The sequence below is a fragment of the Leptonychotes weddellii genome, chromosome 10, assembly GCF_054177405.1.
Source record: "Leptonychotes weddellii isolate Sample4059 chromosome 10, ASM5417740v2, whole genome shotgun sequence".
Taxonomy (NCBI): Eukaryota; Metazoa; Chordata; class Mammalia; order Carnivora; family Phocidae; genus Leptonychotes; species Leptonychotes weddellii.
The window spans coordinates 117,747,070-117,762,856 of record NC_138378.1 but is presented as its reverse complement, the minus strand read 5'-3'; the positions used below and the strand labels follow the sequence as shown (position 1 = coordinate 117,762,856).

Genomic DNA, 15,787 nt, shown 5'->3' with positions numbered 1-15,787 from the left:
CACCACAACTAAGACACTTGTTACTGCTGCAGAAGCGATGACAGGCTCGTGTTCCCACCACAAGACTACTCCGTTACCCGCAAGGAGTCTGTGGGTGAAGGAAGCCCCTCAGCAGCATCCTCCTTGATAACCTCCTAACAACACAAAACAAGAGTGTGGGTGAAAGGTGAGTGGGGCCAAACTAAGATGATGAATGAACACGATGCTAACATGATCAGAGACAACACTGAAACCTGGACATGAAAAGAGTTTCCCTTAGTGACATTTAAATTTGAAATAACAGTTTAAGTTCTAGAGCTTTGACCTTCTAATTTATAAAAATATATTAACAGGAAATTTCTTTTTTTAAATTGTTAAACTAAGCTGACCATCAGGAACACGTAATATTTTACAATGTATTTTGTTTCGGATTAGATTCAATCATACATTTGAGTAATTCCCTTATCCTATTTAATTTCTGCCATTAGATTAAAATGCTCTTCCAATATATCCTCGAATTTTTATACCATAGGGCTAACATATATATATATATATGCTTTATATATATATACACACACACACACAGATACCATGTATGTATGTTTTTGTAAAAAGATATTAGAAATTAGCAGATGTAAAGGTTTAGTTTTTAAAGTTTTGGTAACAGACACTGCACTATAAGCCAGAAACTCTCGTTGTAAACAACTCAACATTTATTCACTGAGGCCACTAGTCATTTTCCTTCCATAGACATTCATCAGAAATGAAAACAAAACACATTTTATGTTAGTAATAGCTTATGTGTCTTAAAACTATTTATAAAATAAGTTGCATTCTTTTGCTACTATGTGTCTTATTAGATTAATACTTTAGTTACCCTTTTTTATACTTACTAGGCCATTGCTCTGATCTCTGGGCAAATTCGTTTTTACTGATGGACGTGAGATGAGGTGTTGGGAGCCGCCAGGGTAATACCTTGGCGTGTAAAGGTAGGGGGCAAAGAATGGCTATGGAAAAAACACGTAACAAAAGAAGGGGATAAACAATTACACAAATCAAAATGTGATGAGATTTATCAAATGAAACTAACCAATAAAATACAACTCCAAATTTTTAATAATGCAAGTGACAAAACAAAAGAAAAAGAGCCTTACTCATAGTCTGTAAGATATCAAACCCAAATTTAAGACCCAGTATTTAAATTTTCAGATTGTTGATTTAATATAAGGTTTTTTAAAAGCAACTAAAGTTTTACACCTTACAATGTGACAAGAGTTTCTCCTTAACATTTTTATGGGCTTACCATGTACCAGTTCCTAAGTGATTTACAAATATTAACTCACAATCTCTTAAAAAAAAAAAAAGGCAGAATGGACTCTTAATAGAATACTATTCTTTACAAAAAAAGATTAGCCTTAAGCAAGACCAAAAAAAGTCTCAATATATATGAGAACACCCCAGTATGGATTCCAGGAATATTTTTACTCTAAGTTCCTAGAGCTTACTTTATATCCTATACCCTAGAGTGTATCTCCTAAATAAGATGTATTTTTTTTTAATGGGGAATCCATTGTTTAGCGAGATTTATAACTACAGCATTTATTTGTAGCCAACATCACATAAACAGGAGATATCAGATTATATGGGCTAAACATAAAGATTAAAACTCATTAAGCTTCATTACCCTGAAATAACATCTTCCCCTACCTTTTTACTGCTGCCATTTAAGAAAATTATTCCTCTTTTAACTTTCAGACTAAAAACCTCAAATAACTAGAACAAAAAATAACTAGACCTAAAAATGTGAGAAAATTTTAAGTGTTTTTAAAATGATAAAATGCCATTAAAGCATCACATCAGCCTATATGGTATGGTAAATTAAAAAAATAAATAAATTTCTTGGTTTCAAAACCTCAACTGTCATCTACTGATCAATGAGCCATTTTATGTTAAATTATAGCAGGTTTTAAGACTGCTAAATAAAACCCTGCATTTCAACACTGTCTACCACACAGTTAAATTTTACAAGGATGGAATACATTATAAAATGCTATTGTTCCACCTTTTTCTCCTTGTCTGAGTAAAAGAGTAGAATAACATTCATACAACCTCTATGAATAGTGCCCCTAATTACAGTTGAGCTTGAACAACACAGGGGTTAGGAGTGCTGACACCCCCCCCCCATCGTGTAGTTGAAAATCTGTCAAATTAACTTTTGACTTCCCCAAAACTTAACTACTAATAGCCTACTGGCGACTGGAAGCCTTACTGAAAACATAAAACATTCTGAATGCACATATTTTGTAGGTTATATGTACTATCTGCTGTATTCTTACAATAAAGTAAGCTAGATCTAGAACAGAAAATATTAAGAAAATCATAAGGAAGAGAAAACACACAGTACTGTACTGTATTTATTTTAAAAAATGCTGTGTATAAGTGGACCCACAGAGCTCAAACCTGTGTTGTTCAAGGGTCAACTGTATTTACATGGCCAACATTTTTCAAAATCTGAAAATTTAATTAAATTCTGGAATTCCTTCATTGCCACATTTATTCTAAACTTTGCTTTCTTCCTAGCTCACAGGGTATTTACTTAGGCATGCAGTTGGCTTCTGTGACCACTAGCCCCTACATTTTTCTCAAATTAAAGAGGGAGAAAACAAAAATAAGAAACTGTAATGGACCTTAGTGTACAGTTCGAGAAAGTATAATACTAGGGCTCATGCTCCATTACCCTGTAGAAAATATTAATACTTAAGAACAGTAGGATGGGTGAAGCTCAGGCCACTAAAGTTGATAGGGTCTGTATACCACCGATCATTGTACTTTCATCTTTTTCAGTAGAAAATGATCATATTTATACTAAGTAAACAATTATGCATGACTGCAGATAACTTGAAATATAACTCTAGAAATGGGCTACAGTGCTATTATTTGGCAATAACATCTAAATCCTACAAGCAGTATCTTCTATCATAATCTCACATTTAAAAGCTGTAACACATACTAAATATAGGTTTACTGAATACTGTGGAAATTTAAGTTTTGAGTTAAATCATTGTTCTAAATGCCAATATAATTATGCAAAATATAACAAACGGAACATTTGTTTATGAACAAATAGAGAAACAGCTCCCTTTGTAGCATAGGATAGTCGCTGATGACCCTGTGGAATTCACTTTCTTATAAAAGCAAAACACATCTCTGACATTCAAGACTCAATTGAGATCTAGAACCCATTAAAGTTAAAAATTCTTTTGATTTAAAAAAAATCATACATTTTAAATTCAAACTTAACATTTTTCCTATTTTAAAGCTAACATGCAGTTTCAAAACAATAACAGAATCCATAGCAGAAAACTTCTGATATTTCCCCCAAACAAATTCTTAGAATGAAAGATTCCTAGCACTTTCTTACTCTGTTGTAGAACGGATGCTGAGGTCCTGTCATCCCACTGTAATAGCTGCTATGAGGCTGTGGTGACACGACCCCACCTCCAAATGGTCCATTGAAGGAAGTGGAAGAAGAACAGACAGATGGAGGCTGACTGTAGCCTGACGGTGGTCTCGGTGGAGCTTCGTGTAAAGGCAGCGGAGGATACGCAAGTCCTCCGATATTAATCTGGTCTCTCGCAGCACGAACATCTAAAAGATTAAATGGTACCCCAGAAGGCAAATTAGTCTAGCTATCACTTCCTCCTTTAGTTATCAGATAGAAACATGTTTTTTTTCACTCTTGCCAAGGATTCCAACTGACTTAAAGGAGACAGGAAATCCTGACTCATAAAATCTCGTCCACAGACATTCTAGTGAGAAAATCCAACTACTTCGCATAAAAGCTTTTGTCACCATTTGAAAAGTCACCAACATCTGGATTCTTCTCTTCAGTTACCAGAACAATAATTTTTTCTCTGACTTTCTAAGGTATTTGTGCTATTCTAACAATGGTTATGATCCATAAAGTGTTACTATTAATAATTCACAGTGGTCTAACAATACAATGATTACTAAACAGTGGGTTTGCAAACTATATGATTTATCCTTCTCTGAAAAAAACAATTCCATAGCCACGAACTTACACTTTGATATCAGCCTTCTAACTGGTACCCAAAAAAGAATGTAGTAGTTTTAAGCTCTCTCTTCGTAACTCCCAGAAAACTCAACCGTGGGTCAGCAGTGCCACACAAAAGATAATGTGTTTCAGTAAAGGTTTTGTGTGTATGTGTGTGTGTGTGCATGTGCATATAGTGGTGCTTCAAGAATAAATGAAATTATTCCAAAACTTTACTGTCACTATCCTTAAGTTCCAGTCCACAAATTTAAGTTAAAATTTAGAAAGTAATATAAAGATATGTTTGCCCCTTTGGACAGAGACCCCTATTAAGATTAGTCACAGAAAAATTACAATGGACTGACATCTTAAAGTGGTGACTATATCTTAAAAGGAATCTAATTCCAAAGAAGTCAGGTGTGTGGGTCAAGAAACATTATAATAAAGTGGTTTAACAAGTAACATTTTCTTAATAGTCTCTAAAGGATGTCAAGATTCCTAATCCTCAATTTCTATTAATTGTCCTGTGTAGTGCTTGGTTCAGTATTTCCTGGGTTTTCATGGAGCAAGACAAACTTAATATAGCTAAGTTAGAAATGGGAAACATTTTGAAGACTTCAGATAAGACAAATTAAATTTACTACTAATACTTACCTGCAATAATTTCCCGTAGCTTGGGGTCTAGGTTTACAGTGCACGGCAAAAAGGTTTTTACATCTCGAGCCACAAGAACTGGGGTCCTTGAAGACAAAAACACTTCAAAGTTTCTTATATCTCCATCTATTTCAAGCAGTGGCTCAACATCTTTAGTTGTTGGAATATTCTTTGATATTCTTTAAACAAGAAACAAATGAAAAAGGTCATTAATGTCACTATTAGAAAGGAAAATTCTATATGTACCTTAAAATTTATTTATAAAAATAAGTAACATATTATACATTTTTTTATTAATGTACATCTTATATATACTTTATTAATTATACATCTTGTTCTCATTAAAAATTTTAAGGAAAAAAAATTGGTACACTACAAAATTACTAAGATAACAAGTGTGAGGTCAGAATTATAATGCCTTTGACCAAAGGCAGGACTGGAGCTAGGAAACAGGAAGGAGAGTAGCGTATTCCAGGCACTTCACATGTTGGCGAGGACCTCTCAGGGAAAATTAAATGAGTTATCATTTTACACACGAGGAGAGTGAGCCTCAGACAAATAAGGCGTCCTGCCTAAAGACACACAACTGCACAAGAGAAGCTGACTGGCTCCAAACTCCATGCTTATCATGAGATACCATGGTTCTTGCCTTTGCAAAGAAAAGAATAAACAATAATTTTTATTTTTTTTAACAATAATTTTTAAATAAATTACATAAACTAGAAAAAAGTTAGCACAGGTTTTTCCTTTTTCAAAAAAGGTTATATTCTCTATTTCTTCACTGCTCAGACCCAATCCTGGGCTGCTAGCCAAATATTAAAAGCCATCTGAGGGAAAATCCAGAGAACAAAATTAGCAAACAAGAAAAGAATAGTGTGCTGGTGAGAAGATAAGGACAGCAATTTTGTCTTCATGAATTTCAGGGAGTCCCTCTTACGGACTCACTCACATATGTACAAAACGGAAAAGCCGTCCGAAATGGGATTACTTCTTAATAAATTAGAATGACATTCAAACTGATTATTAATATAGTTTAAATGATATGAAAAACTTGGAGAACAGTTACAAAGAATCATTTGCCAAAGTGGCCAAAATTTCAGAGCTTAAATAGTTAAAAAGGTAGTTCATCTGTTTCAGAAGTTTAACATAAAATACTAAGAAGAGAAGCTAGAAAGATTTAGATAAAAACACACAGCTGACAAGTCACATGAAGCAAATTAACTGAATTTTAATGCCAGCTCTGCTTAAACTTGAATGTGAACAGTGTTCTCAATATGATGAACAATACTGCTGTTCACAAGCCAACAGTCTACTGCTGCTTTCCAGACTGAAGTCTCGATTCTAACATTTTGAGCTCAATATATTAAGCTCTTCTACTGAAAGAGATATTTATGTAAATGATAATCTTTTGGCAGTGGGCCACTAAAATCATATGTGTCTTTATTTTTCAGATATTTTCCCAAAGGTTAGTATTTAAAGAATTTAAGTAACTTCACTTTTCAATTAAGATTGAATTTAAATTTCTAGTATTACAAATCATGTGAATTAAAGTTGCCAGCAGTTAAATGGTCCACAGAAAGCATTATAAAACCTCAGGCATCAATGAGCTCTTAGTAAGTTTAAATGCAATTTCTTTCTATGCTACCAATCTAGCAGTACTTGTTAATGCCAACATCAATGTAAGTTAAAAGCATTTTGATTATAAATGACAGTGGTTTATAGAAAGTCCATATTAATTCCTTGGCAGAAATTACATAAGCCATTCAAATGACTTCCATTCAAAATGAGGTCTTAAATTACAGGGAAAAAAACTTCCTATTTTAAATCAAAATATAAACAGATTCGAAAAGCATAATTTATGAAGAAGGCATTACTTAACATACTTTATCTAAAAGTAGCCACCTAATAATGTCATTATTTAATCATTGGAGGTTAAAAATAAGATAAATTTTCTTTAAAAATTTAAACAGGGAAAACTCTTAACTGCCTCAGAGTTTTCACCTTAAAACCAATTTAACCCCTCATAGACCCAAATACTTGCTATCACAGTGAATGCCCATTTGTTAAATAATGTTCTATGCATTCTGGAAAGAGATGGAACATACAGACAGAAAACAGCTACTCTGCACTGTAGCCAATGGGTAAGGAACAAAAGATGAAGTGCACATCTGTGGAAACACAACCAAACACCCTCAACACCTTCGGAGCTAACTATGCTCTCTTGTTCTGTCTTGACCCAATTAATGCCTACTTATCCTTCGTCTCAGCCCAACTCCCCCTCTTCAAGGAAGTCTTCCCCAAGAGCAGGCCCTCATAGCACATACGCTTTCTTGCACACCACATATCACTATTGGATAATTATTTTATTAATGTCTAACTCCCCCTCTAGACGAGAAGTTTCCTTAAAGCTGGGAACAAGTTTGGTTTTGTTCACTATTGTATCTCCAGTGCCTTGAAGCAGAGTATTGTCACATTACTTTTGCTTAATAAATATTTGTAGAGTGAATACACACAAAAAATGCATTGTTCCCAAAGAACCCTATTCTTTTACAATAATTTTTGCTTTCATTACCCTTTCTGATATTGAAAAAAAAATTATGCTTGGAAAAGTGTAGGTTGATCCACTTTCAGTTAATTTTTGTACATGGTGTGAGATAGGGGTCCAACCTCATTCTTTCACATGTGGAAATCTAGTTGGCCCAGCACCATTTGTGGAAGAGACTATTCTTTCCCCCATGAAATGGACTTGGCACCCTTCTCAAAGCTCAACTGTCCAGAGATGTATGAGTTAATTTCTGAACTCTCAATTCGATTCCATTGGTCTATATACCTATCCTTAGCCCAGTGCCTCACTGTTTTAATTACTATAGTTTTGTAATAAGTTTTGAAATTGAGAAACAGGAGCCCTCCAACTTTATTCTTCTTTTTAAAGATTGTTTTTGCTATTTGGGATCCCTCACAATTTCATATGAATCTGAAGATCAGGTTTCTATTTCTGAAAAAAAAAAAAAAAAAAGGCTATTGGAAGTTTGGTAGGGATTGCACTGAATCTGTAGATCACTTTGGGTAGTACTGACATCTTAATATTTACTCTTCCTGTCGATGAACATGAGATATATTTTCATTTACTTAGATTTTTTTTTTTAGATCTTCTTTAATTTAGCAATTTGTAGTTTTCAATGTACAAGTCTTTAACCTAATTGGTCAAATTTATTCCTGGGCATTTTATTCCTTTAAATGCTATAGTAAATAGAACTGCTTTCTTAATTTCCTTTCAGATTGTTCACTGCGGGGGTATAGAAACACAACTTATTTTTGTGTTGATCTGTAGCCTGCAACTTTGCTGAATTTATCAGCTCTAGCAGCTTTATTGTGGATTCCTTGGGATTTTCTGTATACAGGATCATGTCATTTGCGATGGGAGATAGTTTTATTTCTTCCTTTCCAACTGGGATCCTTTTACTTCTGCTTCTTGTCAAACTGCACTCACTAGAACTTCCAGTAGAATAGTGAACAGCAGTGGTGAAAGTGGGTGTCTTAGTCAACTCGGGCTGCTATAACAAAACACCAAAGACTGCATAGCTTAAACAACATTTATTTCTCACAGTTTGTGGAGTCTGGAAGTCTAAGATCAGAGTGACAGCTCAGACAGGTTCTGATGAGAACCCTCTCCCTGGTTTGCAGCTAGCTCTCTGGTCCTTCTCATAAGGATACTAATCCCATCCTAAGGACTCTACCCTAATGACCTCATCTGAACCTACTTACGTCCCAAAGTCCCCATCTCTGATACGATCACATAGAGGAGAAAGGCTTCAGCGTATGAATTTTGGAGGGATACATGTAGTCCATAGAGCAGGAATCCTTGTCATGTTCTGTCTTAGTGGGGAAACTTGCAGTGTTTCACCATTGAGAATGAAGTTAGCTGTGGGTCTTTTACAAATGCCCTTTTTCATGTTGAATAAGTTCCCATGTATTCTCAGTTTTCTGAGTGTTTTTATCATGAAAGGATGCTGGATTTTGTCAAAGGGCTTTTCTGCACCAAGTATTCTCTTGCAATCCTTTTTATTTCTGTATGATTGGTGGTAATGTCTCTACTTTCTTTTATTCTTTGTCAGTCTAATAAAAGGTTTGCCAAACTTGTTGATCTTTTTCAAAGAAACAACGTGGGTTTTGTCAGTTCTCACTACTGTTATTCTATTCTCTATTTATCTCAGCTTTAATCTTTATGATTTCATTCCTTCTGCTAGCTTTGAAATTTTTAAAATTTAGTTTTTTCCTAGTTCCTCAAGGTCTAAAGTTAGGATATTTAGGTCTTTATAATCCAATATATATATTGGATTTATAGCTATACATTTCCCACTGAGCACTGCCTTTGCTGCATCCCTTAAATTTTAATCACCCCTACAATTCTTATAAAAGTACCTTGATAACAATTCGTGAATCACCTTCATATTATGTTGGAAAGGCCATTAGCCTAGGGAGTCAGAAAAATAGACATTTTCCTTAGCAATAGCTAAAGTAAAGTTATAACGTAATAAGAGCTAAAACTGCCCACATGCAGAGGGCTGTGTTGAGTGTACAACAACACTCAATGGAGCAAAGAACTTGTTAGAAGTGAAAACAAAGAGACATCCCCATGCAGTGGTCAGAGCTGATTCTCAAGACAACAGTGCACACAGTGTCAAGTGTTCTCAGTAACACTACTTTCCAAAGCTTACAAAAGTAATCTTGCATTTTAAAGGCATCCTATTCAGTAACTAAACTAGGAAACAACAAAGCATTTGTATATGTGGCAGAGTGAATACATAACCACGCCAAACCTTCAGGTTTGTTTCTGGTTTCAAGTATTTAATGTGTTTGATTTATGTGCTTAAGGATGGTCCAATTAGGGTTATATAATACAAACCATAAAAGTACTTGTCTGTTTCCAAATAAACCGTTGGCAAAGCTAAACAATGTATTCTTTTCCCAGAGAGCTTATTCTACATGTAAAAAAAATTATTTCCCTCTGAATGTGTATATATCCAAGAAGATCTATATTTCCTACTTGGTCAAAACATTAGGACCAAAGATTACTTTTTTACACTGGAGGAAACATGTAGTAATGTAATAAAAAAATGTTTTAAATGCTCAATACACGAACTCAGTAGACTATCATTAAGACCACAATTTGCCTATCAGCAGCTGGGTTTCAGCTAGACCTCACAAGGGCAGCACAAGATATGACTTTGGAGGCAGAGATACCCCTACATCCAGGACCTCACGTGACACGGCTCCCCCTTTTTCCAGTTATGTTCACATTTCTGAATTATAAGTCAGTGCTGCGGGCCATGTCTTGTTCATATGTTTCAGTTGTTCTTGCTTCTGGCTTTGAGCATGAAAAATAAACTAGGACTAGAAATAATAGGAAAATTTTATGACCATAAAAATCTCCTTCTTGGGATTAAGAGTACACTTATTGTGACGAGCACTGAGTAATGTAGAGAGGTGTTGCATCACTATATTGTACACCTGAAACTAATATAATATTGTACATTAATTATACTGGAATTTAAAAATTTTTTTATACATTTTTAAAAGCATTGAATTATTTTGACACAGAAGCATTTACACTCGAAAAGAAATGCAGCTTAATAATCTCTAGTGATGATTCAATTCAATCCAGTAATGAACAACAGTGTGTTCAACTGCTGAGGAAACTTAGTATACCAAAGTCTGGGGTAAAAAATCTCCCTTTGCAGCTTCTATATAAACTTATTACATATTTACATGTTAGATGCTTTCCATTAAAGGCAGTCATTTCTAGGAATACAATACCTACACTGCCACTTGAAATGCAACTTGGATGGATTCTGAGAGCATAGAACAGAGGCAATGGCTTTCCTTAAATCCAGATCTGACCATCTAAGTCAGAACAAGGCTGTAATATTTGACAATTAAAATTAAAAAAAAAAATTAAAAGCTATGAGGGGTGCCTGGGTGGCTCAGTCAGTTAAGTGTCTGCTTCGGCTCAGGTCATGATCTCAGGGCCCTGGGATCGAGCCCCCAGGGCAGGCTTCTTACCCAGTCCCTGCTCAGTGGGGAGTCTGCTTGTCCCTCCTCCTCTGCACCCCCTCCCCACCCCGCTCATGCGTGCATGAGCTCTCTCAAATAAATAAAATCTTTTAAAAAAATAAAAACAAAGGCTGGGTCACTTGTTAACTGTCACTGGGTCAATTACCTCTCTTTGATTCCAGTTTCCTTATTTCAGAGGGCTGAAGCAGATCTCTCAGATCCTGTCCATAGCCCTGTAGATGCTTCCCACACACCCTGCCATGTGGGAGATGCTCTTTCAAAGTAATGAAGGAAAGCACTCCTTCCACATCTGAGCTCCCTTGGTCTTTGGTGTAAAAATGACACCGGAAGCATAACTTCACTTGGCTTTAAGGTTGCAATTTTGGTAACTACAGGGGTGAGAAAGGATCAACAGACAGGAAGGGTAAGATATGAAAGACCAAAGGGGTATCTGCCTAGGTTCACCTACACTACTGATAAGGCACTGCCTTCATCCATGCGTGTTGTGGAAAATGTTCTGAGGAACGCATCCCTTTTCTTACATACAGTCCAATAGGAAAAACATATTTGAAGGTTATAAAGAGTTGAGAAGAAAATTTTAAAAAGAACTAGAATTTGTAGCCTACGGCCTGCCATTCTCTAAGCCAGGTGTTTGATCTAGTTTTCTATCTCCCAACATTCCAGGAGATACCATTTCAATTTTTTTTTTTTTTAAAGATTTTATTTATTTTTTAGAGAGCGAGAGAGGAACAGCATGAGAGGGGCAAGGGTCAGAGGGAGAAGCAGGCTCCCCGCTGAGCCGGGAGCCCGATGTGGGACTCGATCCCAGGACCCTGGGATCATGACCTGAGCCGAAGGCAGACGCTTAACTATCTGAGCCACCCAGGCGCCCACCATTTCAGTTTTTAAAATGAGAAAACTGAGGCTCGGAGATAAGCATTATCTCAGCCTGACATTACCTCAGATGTAGGTGGCCCAGCTGGAACCTATCTGGCCTGATTCAAAAGCCTGTGCCTTGTTCCCTCCACCGGTTCAAACTGGATGCCACAGACATGGTTCAAAGTTCTTAATTAATGATTTACATATTTTTAACTACTTAAAATATAATAAAATAGAATGCTGTTACATATTAAATTTTAACACACTCAAGAAGACCAACATATAAGCCTCTTGTACCAGGTCATCTTGGCTTTTTGTTTTAATTTTTTGCGGACTTCGAAATAAAGTTTCTCCTCCATCTTCATGTGTATATTTAAATTCTTTCATTTTTTTAATCCAATTTTTCTGTTCATAAAATTAGGCAAGCAAGTGCACTACTCCACCCTATGTGCCTGAGTGCAGAGTGTAATAAACAGAAAATCACAATGTTAATTCACAACATGACCCAGGACCTTGTCAGAGAAGCAGCACCCAACAAACACTTCAACCAATTATAAGAAATGTGAGCAACTGTAAGATAATGCTGGTGATTGACCTATGAAGCCAAATTCATTAAAAACATCCTGCCACTACAAAGCAGGTTAAAAAAAATTGGTAAATTTGTATCTACTTAGGATTTAGAATTTTCTTTTTTTTCTTCTAATTTTATTTACTTGAGAGAGAGAGAGAGCACACGCACAAGCAGGGGGAGGGGCAGAGGGAGCGGGAAAAGCAGGCTCCCAGCTCCATCCCAGGACCCTGAGATCATGACCTGAGCCAAAGGCAGACGCTTAACCACTGAGCCACCGAGGCTCCCCAGGATTTACAATATTCTTAATATTACCAAAACTAAGTAGGGAAACAAAGAGATGTTTAAACCAATGTAAGATTGCAAGGATCGTCCACATGTTTCAATTTTAATATTCTGCAGCACAGCTCATTTTTCTTAGTAAGTTTATTAGTAAAGTTATAATTTGAATCAATTAATTTATATTCATTCTGCTTTATTTACTGGGATTGTGCATAAGATTTGATTTGCAAAAAGGTTTCCACTAAGGGGAAAAAGCCTAAAAAACAATGTACTAAAGCACGATGCCTACCCAGTCGCTACCACGCAAGAGATCAGATAATAACAACTCAGACAGTAAAATAATAGTTTCAAGGTAAAGTTATGAGAGAAGACTGCAGTAAAGAGGCTAAGAGAGGTAAAATAATTCACAACTGACTCAATATGAAAACAGTATCTATCATAAAGACTATTGTTTTATATCGAGTTTGTACTACGATGTATTAAAAAATATTCTGATGAAAGTAAATGAGATCCAAGTTTCAAGGCTGTTGGATACTAATAGTATTGTGAGGTGCTACCAAGCAGTAAGAGATACTCATGTTATTGTTTCATTTTAGAAATTTAAAAAATTGTTCCATTAACCATATAGAAGAAGCAAATGTTTTGCAATAAAACTCTGAAAAGCAGGTATAGAGAATGGAGGCTCTGAAATCAAAGTCTGCCTATGAATATGTCTCAGATTAAAGGAAAACCTTTACTAGACAAGCTGTTTTGAAGACTGTCTATTAAGTAGAGAACCCAAGATCTAACAATGATTAGAATTTATATTTTTTCATCCAAATACAAAGTTTTAAGTAGCTCAATTTTAAACACTCCTCTTTTTCATGTCCACCCTTTCCCCAAAAGCTAATTTAAAAGTATTTTAGCAGGAAAAGGCACTATTTAAACTTAATAAAAGACTATGCCATTATGATCAGATAACCATTCATTTGCCTATGATCATGATTCTCAGTGCTTATGAATGTCCTGTGAAGCCATTAAAAAAAAGGAAATTAAACTTTAAAATTTAAAATATTCATATTTAAACTCAGTGTTCTCCTTGTTTTTCTGCTATGGAAAGGGAAAAGCAAAATGCATTAGATCTTATTTTGTGGCTGAACACGCAAATCATAATGTCTCTGGTGAAATACTCCCATCTTGTGGACTTCTCCGGTATTGCTAACAGAAGCCGCTTGTAGCTTGGCTTTACAGCAGCATCTCCCCTTACCTTAGTGTTTCAATTACGTAGCATTCTTGTTTTTTATTCTCATATTTCGAGGAGTCTTAAAAATATTTTGATTTGAAATTCTGAAATCATGAACTTTTGTTGAAGAAAATAATTTCAGGTAAAAAACCTGATCTCTGAAAGTCTCTCTATATAGAATCTACATATAGAGAGAACATACATGTATGTGTGTGTACACATATATATATACTCTAAATATATATAAATATTTATAGTTTGGTGGAAAATTTGAATTCTTCAATAATCAGAATGGTTTTTTTAAATATAAACGTGCATAATACTCTTACTGTATTATAAAATAAACTGTAAACCTCCATCGGTAATATTTTTTGTTTCACATATTAAAACATATAGAGAAATTAATTTTTCTACTTCTGTGTTTTCAAATAACCTTAACTAATATACTTCAATTTTTCATGTTGGAATTAGAAACACACAACTTTGGAATATTTAAAATTCTTTATTCTACATTATCATAAAATTACTGGACATGGCATCATGAGTTTAAATGAGAAAATACTTTAAAAATCAATTTTATCCTATTTAAAGCAAAAGAAAAGTTATTGAAAAGCTACCTAAAAAAAATTACAGCCACTTAGTGCATATAAAAATGATATAAAGTTAAACAGACGGACCAGCTGTTTAAGTGCCAAATATCATAACTGATTTTAAGCATTCCCTACAAAACCTACTGCAGTTACCAGACACAATTAGAACTGAATAAAGCACTTACTTGGGGTTTTACATAAGTTGGTAAGAAGTTTGCATTTTTTTAATAGAAAAGATATTCAATCCTCTGGAAAAAATTCTATCTGACCATTGATACATAATAATATTCCCATTGACTATAATATCTAATTCTAAATATTTATTTGAAAAATGAATAGAATATATCTGGAAATAATAAAATTAGTATAGTTATGTATTTCTAATGTCTCAGACCTACTGCCCCACTGTGTCGTGACAGACCATCTCTCCTGGCTTCCAGAAATAGGCCTGGGGAACGTCCAACAGTTACAGCTGTGTGATCTTAGGTAACTGCCACTCTGCCTCCCAGACTTAATATTAAATAAAATAATCTATGTAAAGTGCTTAATCCAATGTGTAACATATATTGAAGGCTCAACTAATACTAACTAGTATCTTATTAGCATGTACCCAGGACATAACAGACTCTATAAATATTTGCTTAATGAATGAACCCAATGAAAATGTTTAGCATGACAAAAATGGAGTCCAGCTCATTTATAAGTCCTTTTTATTTTTTATTTTTTTAAAGATTTTATTTATTTATTTGACAGAGAGAGACACAGCGAGAGACGGAACACAAGCAGGGGGAGTGGGAGAGGGAGAAGCAGGCTTCCCGCAGAGCGGGGAGCCCGATGCGGGGCTCAATCCCAGAACCCTGGGATCATGATCTGAGCCGAAGGCAGATGCTTAGCGCCTGAGCCACCCAGGCGCCCCTATAAGGCCTTTTTAAACAACACTGTCAACAGCCTGTAAGTAGGACCTGAAGTGGGAGGGACCTGTCTAAAAGTGTGCCAATATCAAAAATTGACAAGGCAAGAAACAACAAACGTTGGAGAGGTTGTGGAGAAAGGGGAACCCTCTTACACTGTTGGTGGGAATGCAAGTTCATACAGCCACTTTGGAAAACAGTGTGGAGGTGCCTCAAAAAATTAAAAATAGAGCTACCCCATGACCCAGCAATTGCACTATTGTATTTACCCCAAAGACACAGATGTAGTGAAAAGAAGGGCCATATGCACCCCATTGTTCATAGCAGCAATGGCCACAATAGCCGAACTATGGAAAGAGACAAGATGCCCTTCAACAGACGAATGGATAAAGAAGATGTGGTCCATATATACAATGGAATATTACTCAGCCATCAGAAAGGATGAATACCCAACTTTTACATCAACATGGATGGGACTGGAGGAGATTATGCTAAGTGAAATAAGTCAGCAGAGAAAGTCAATTATCATATGGTTTCACTTATTTGTGGAACATAAGGAATAGCATGGAGGACATTAGGAGAAGGAAGGGAAAA

At 35.4% G+C, this 15,787-nt stretch overlaps 1 protein-coding gene across 1 annotated transcript in view; it reads right to left on the bottom strand.

The window, feature by feature from the left end:
- Positions 1 to 15,787, bottom strand: part of KIDINS220 (kinase D interacting substrate 220) — an 89,981-nt gene that overhangs the window by 18,805 nt on the left and 55,389 nt on the right. The window contains exons 20-23 of the mRNA XM_081797313.1: positions 4,688 to 4,866; positions 3,401 to 3,627; positions 873 to 986; positions 78 to 134 (exon numbers count right to left, since the gene is read on the bottom strand). Of these exons, the coding sequence (XP_081653439.1) occupies positions 78 to 134; positions 873 to 986; positions 3,401 to 3,627; positions 4,688 to 4,866 (577 nt within the window). The remainder of the gene's footprint in view (positions 1 to 77; positions 135 to 872; positions 987 to 3,400; positions 3,628 to 4,687; positions 4,867 to 15,787) is intronic.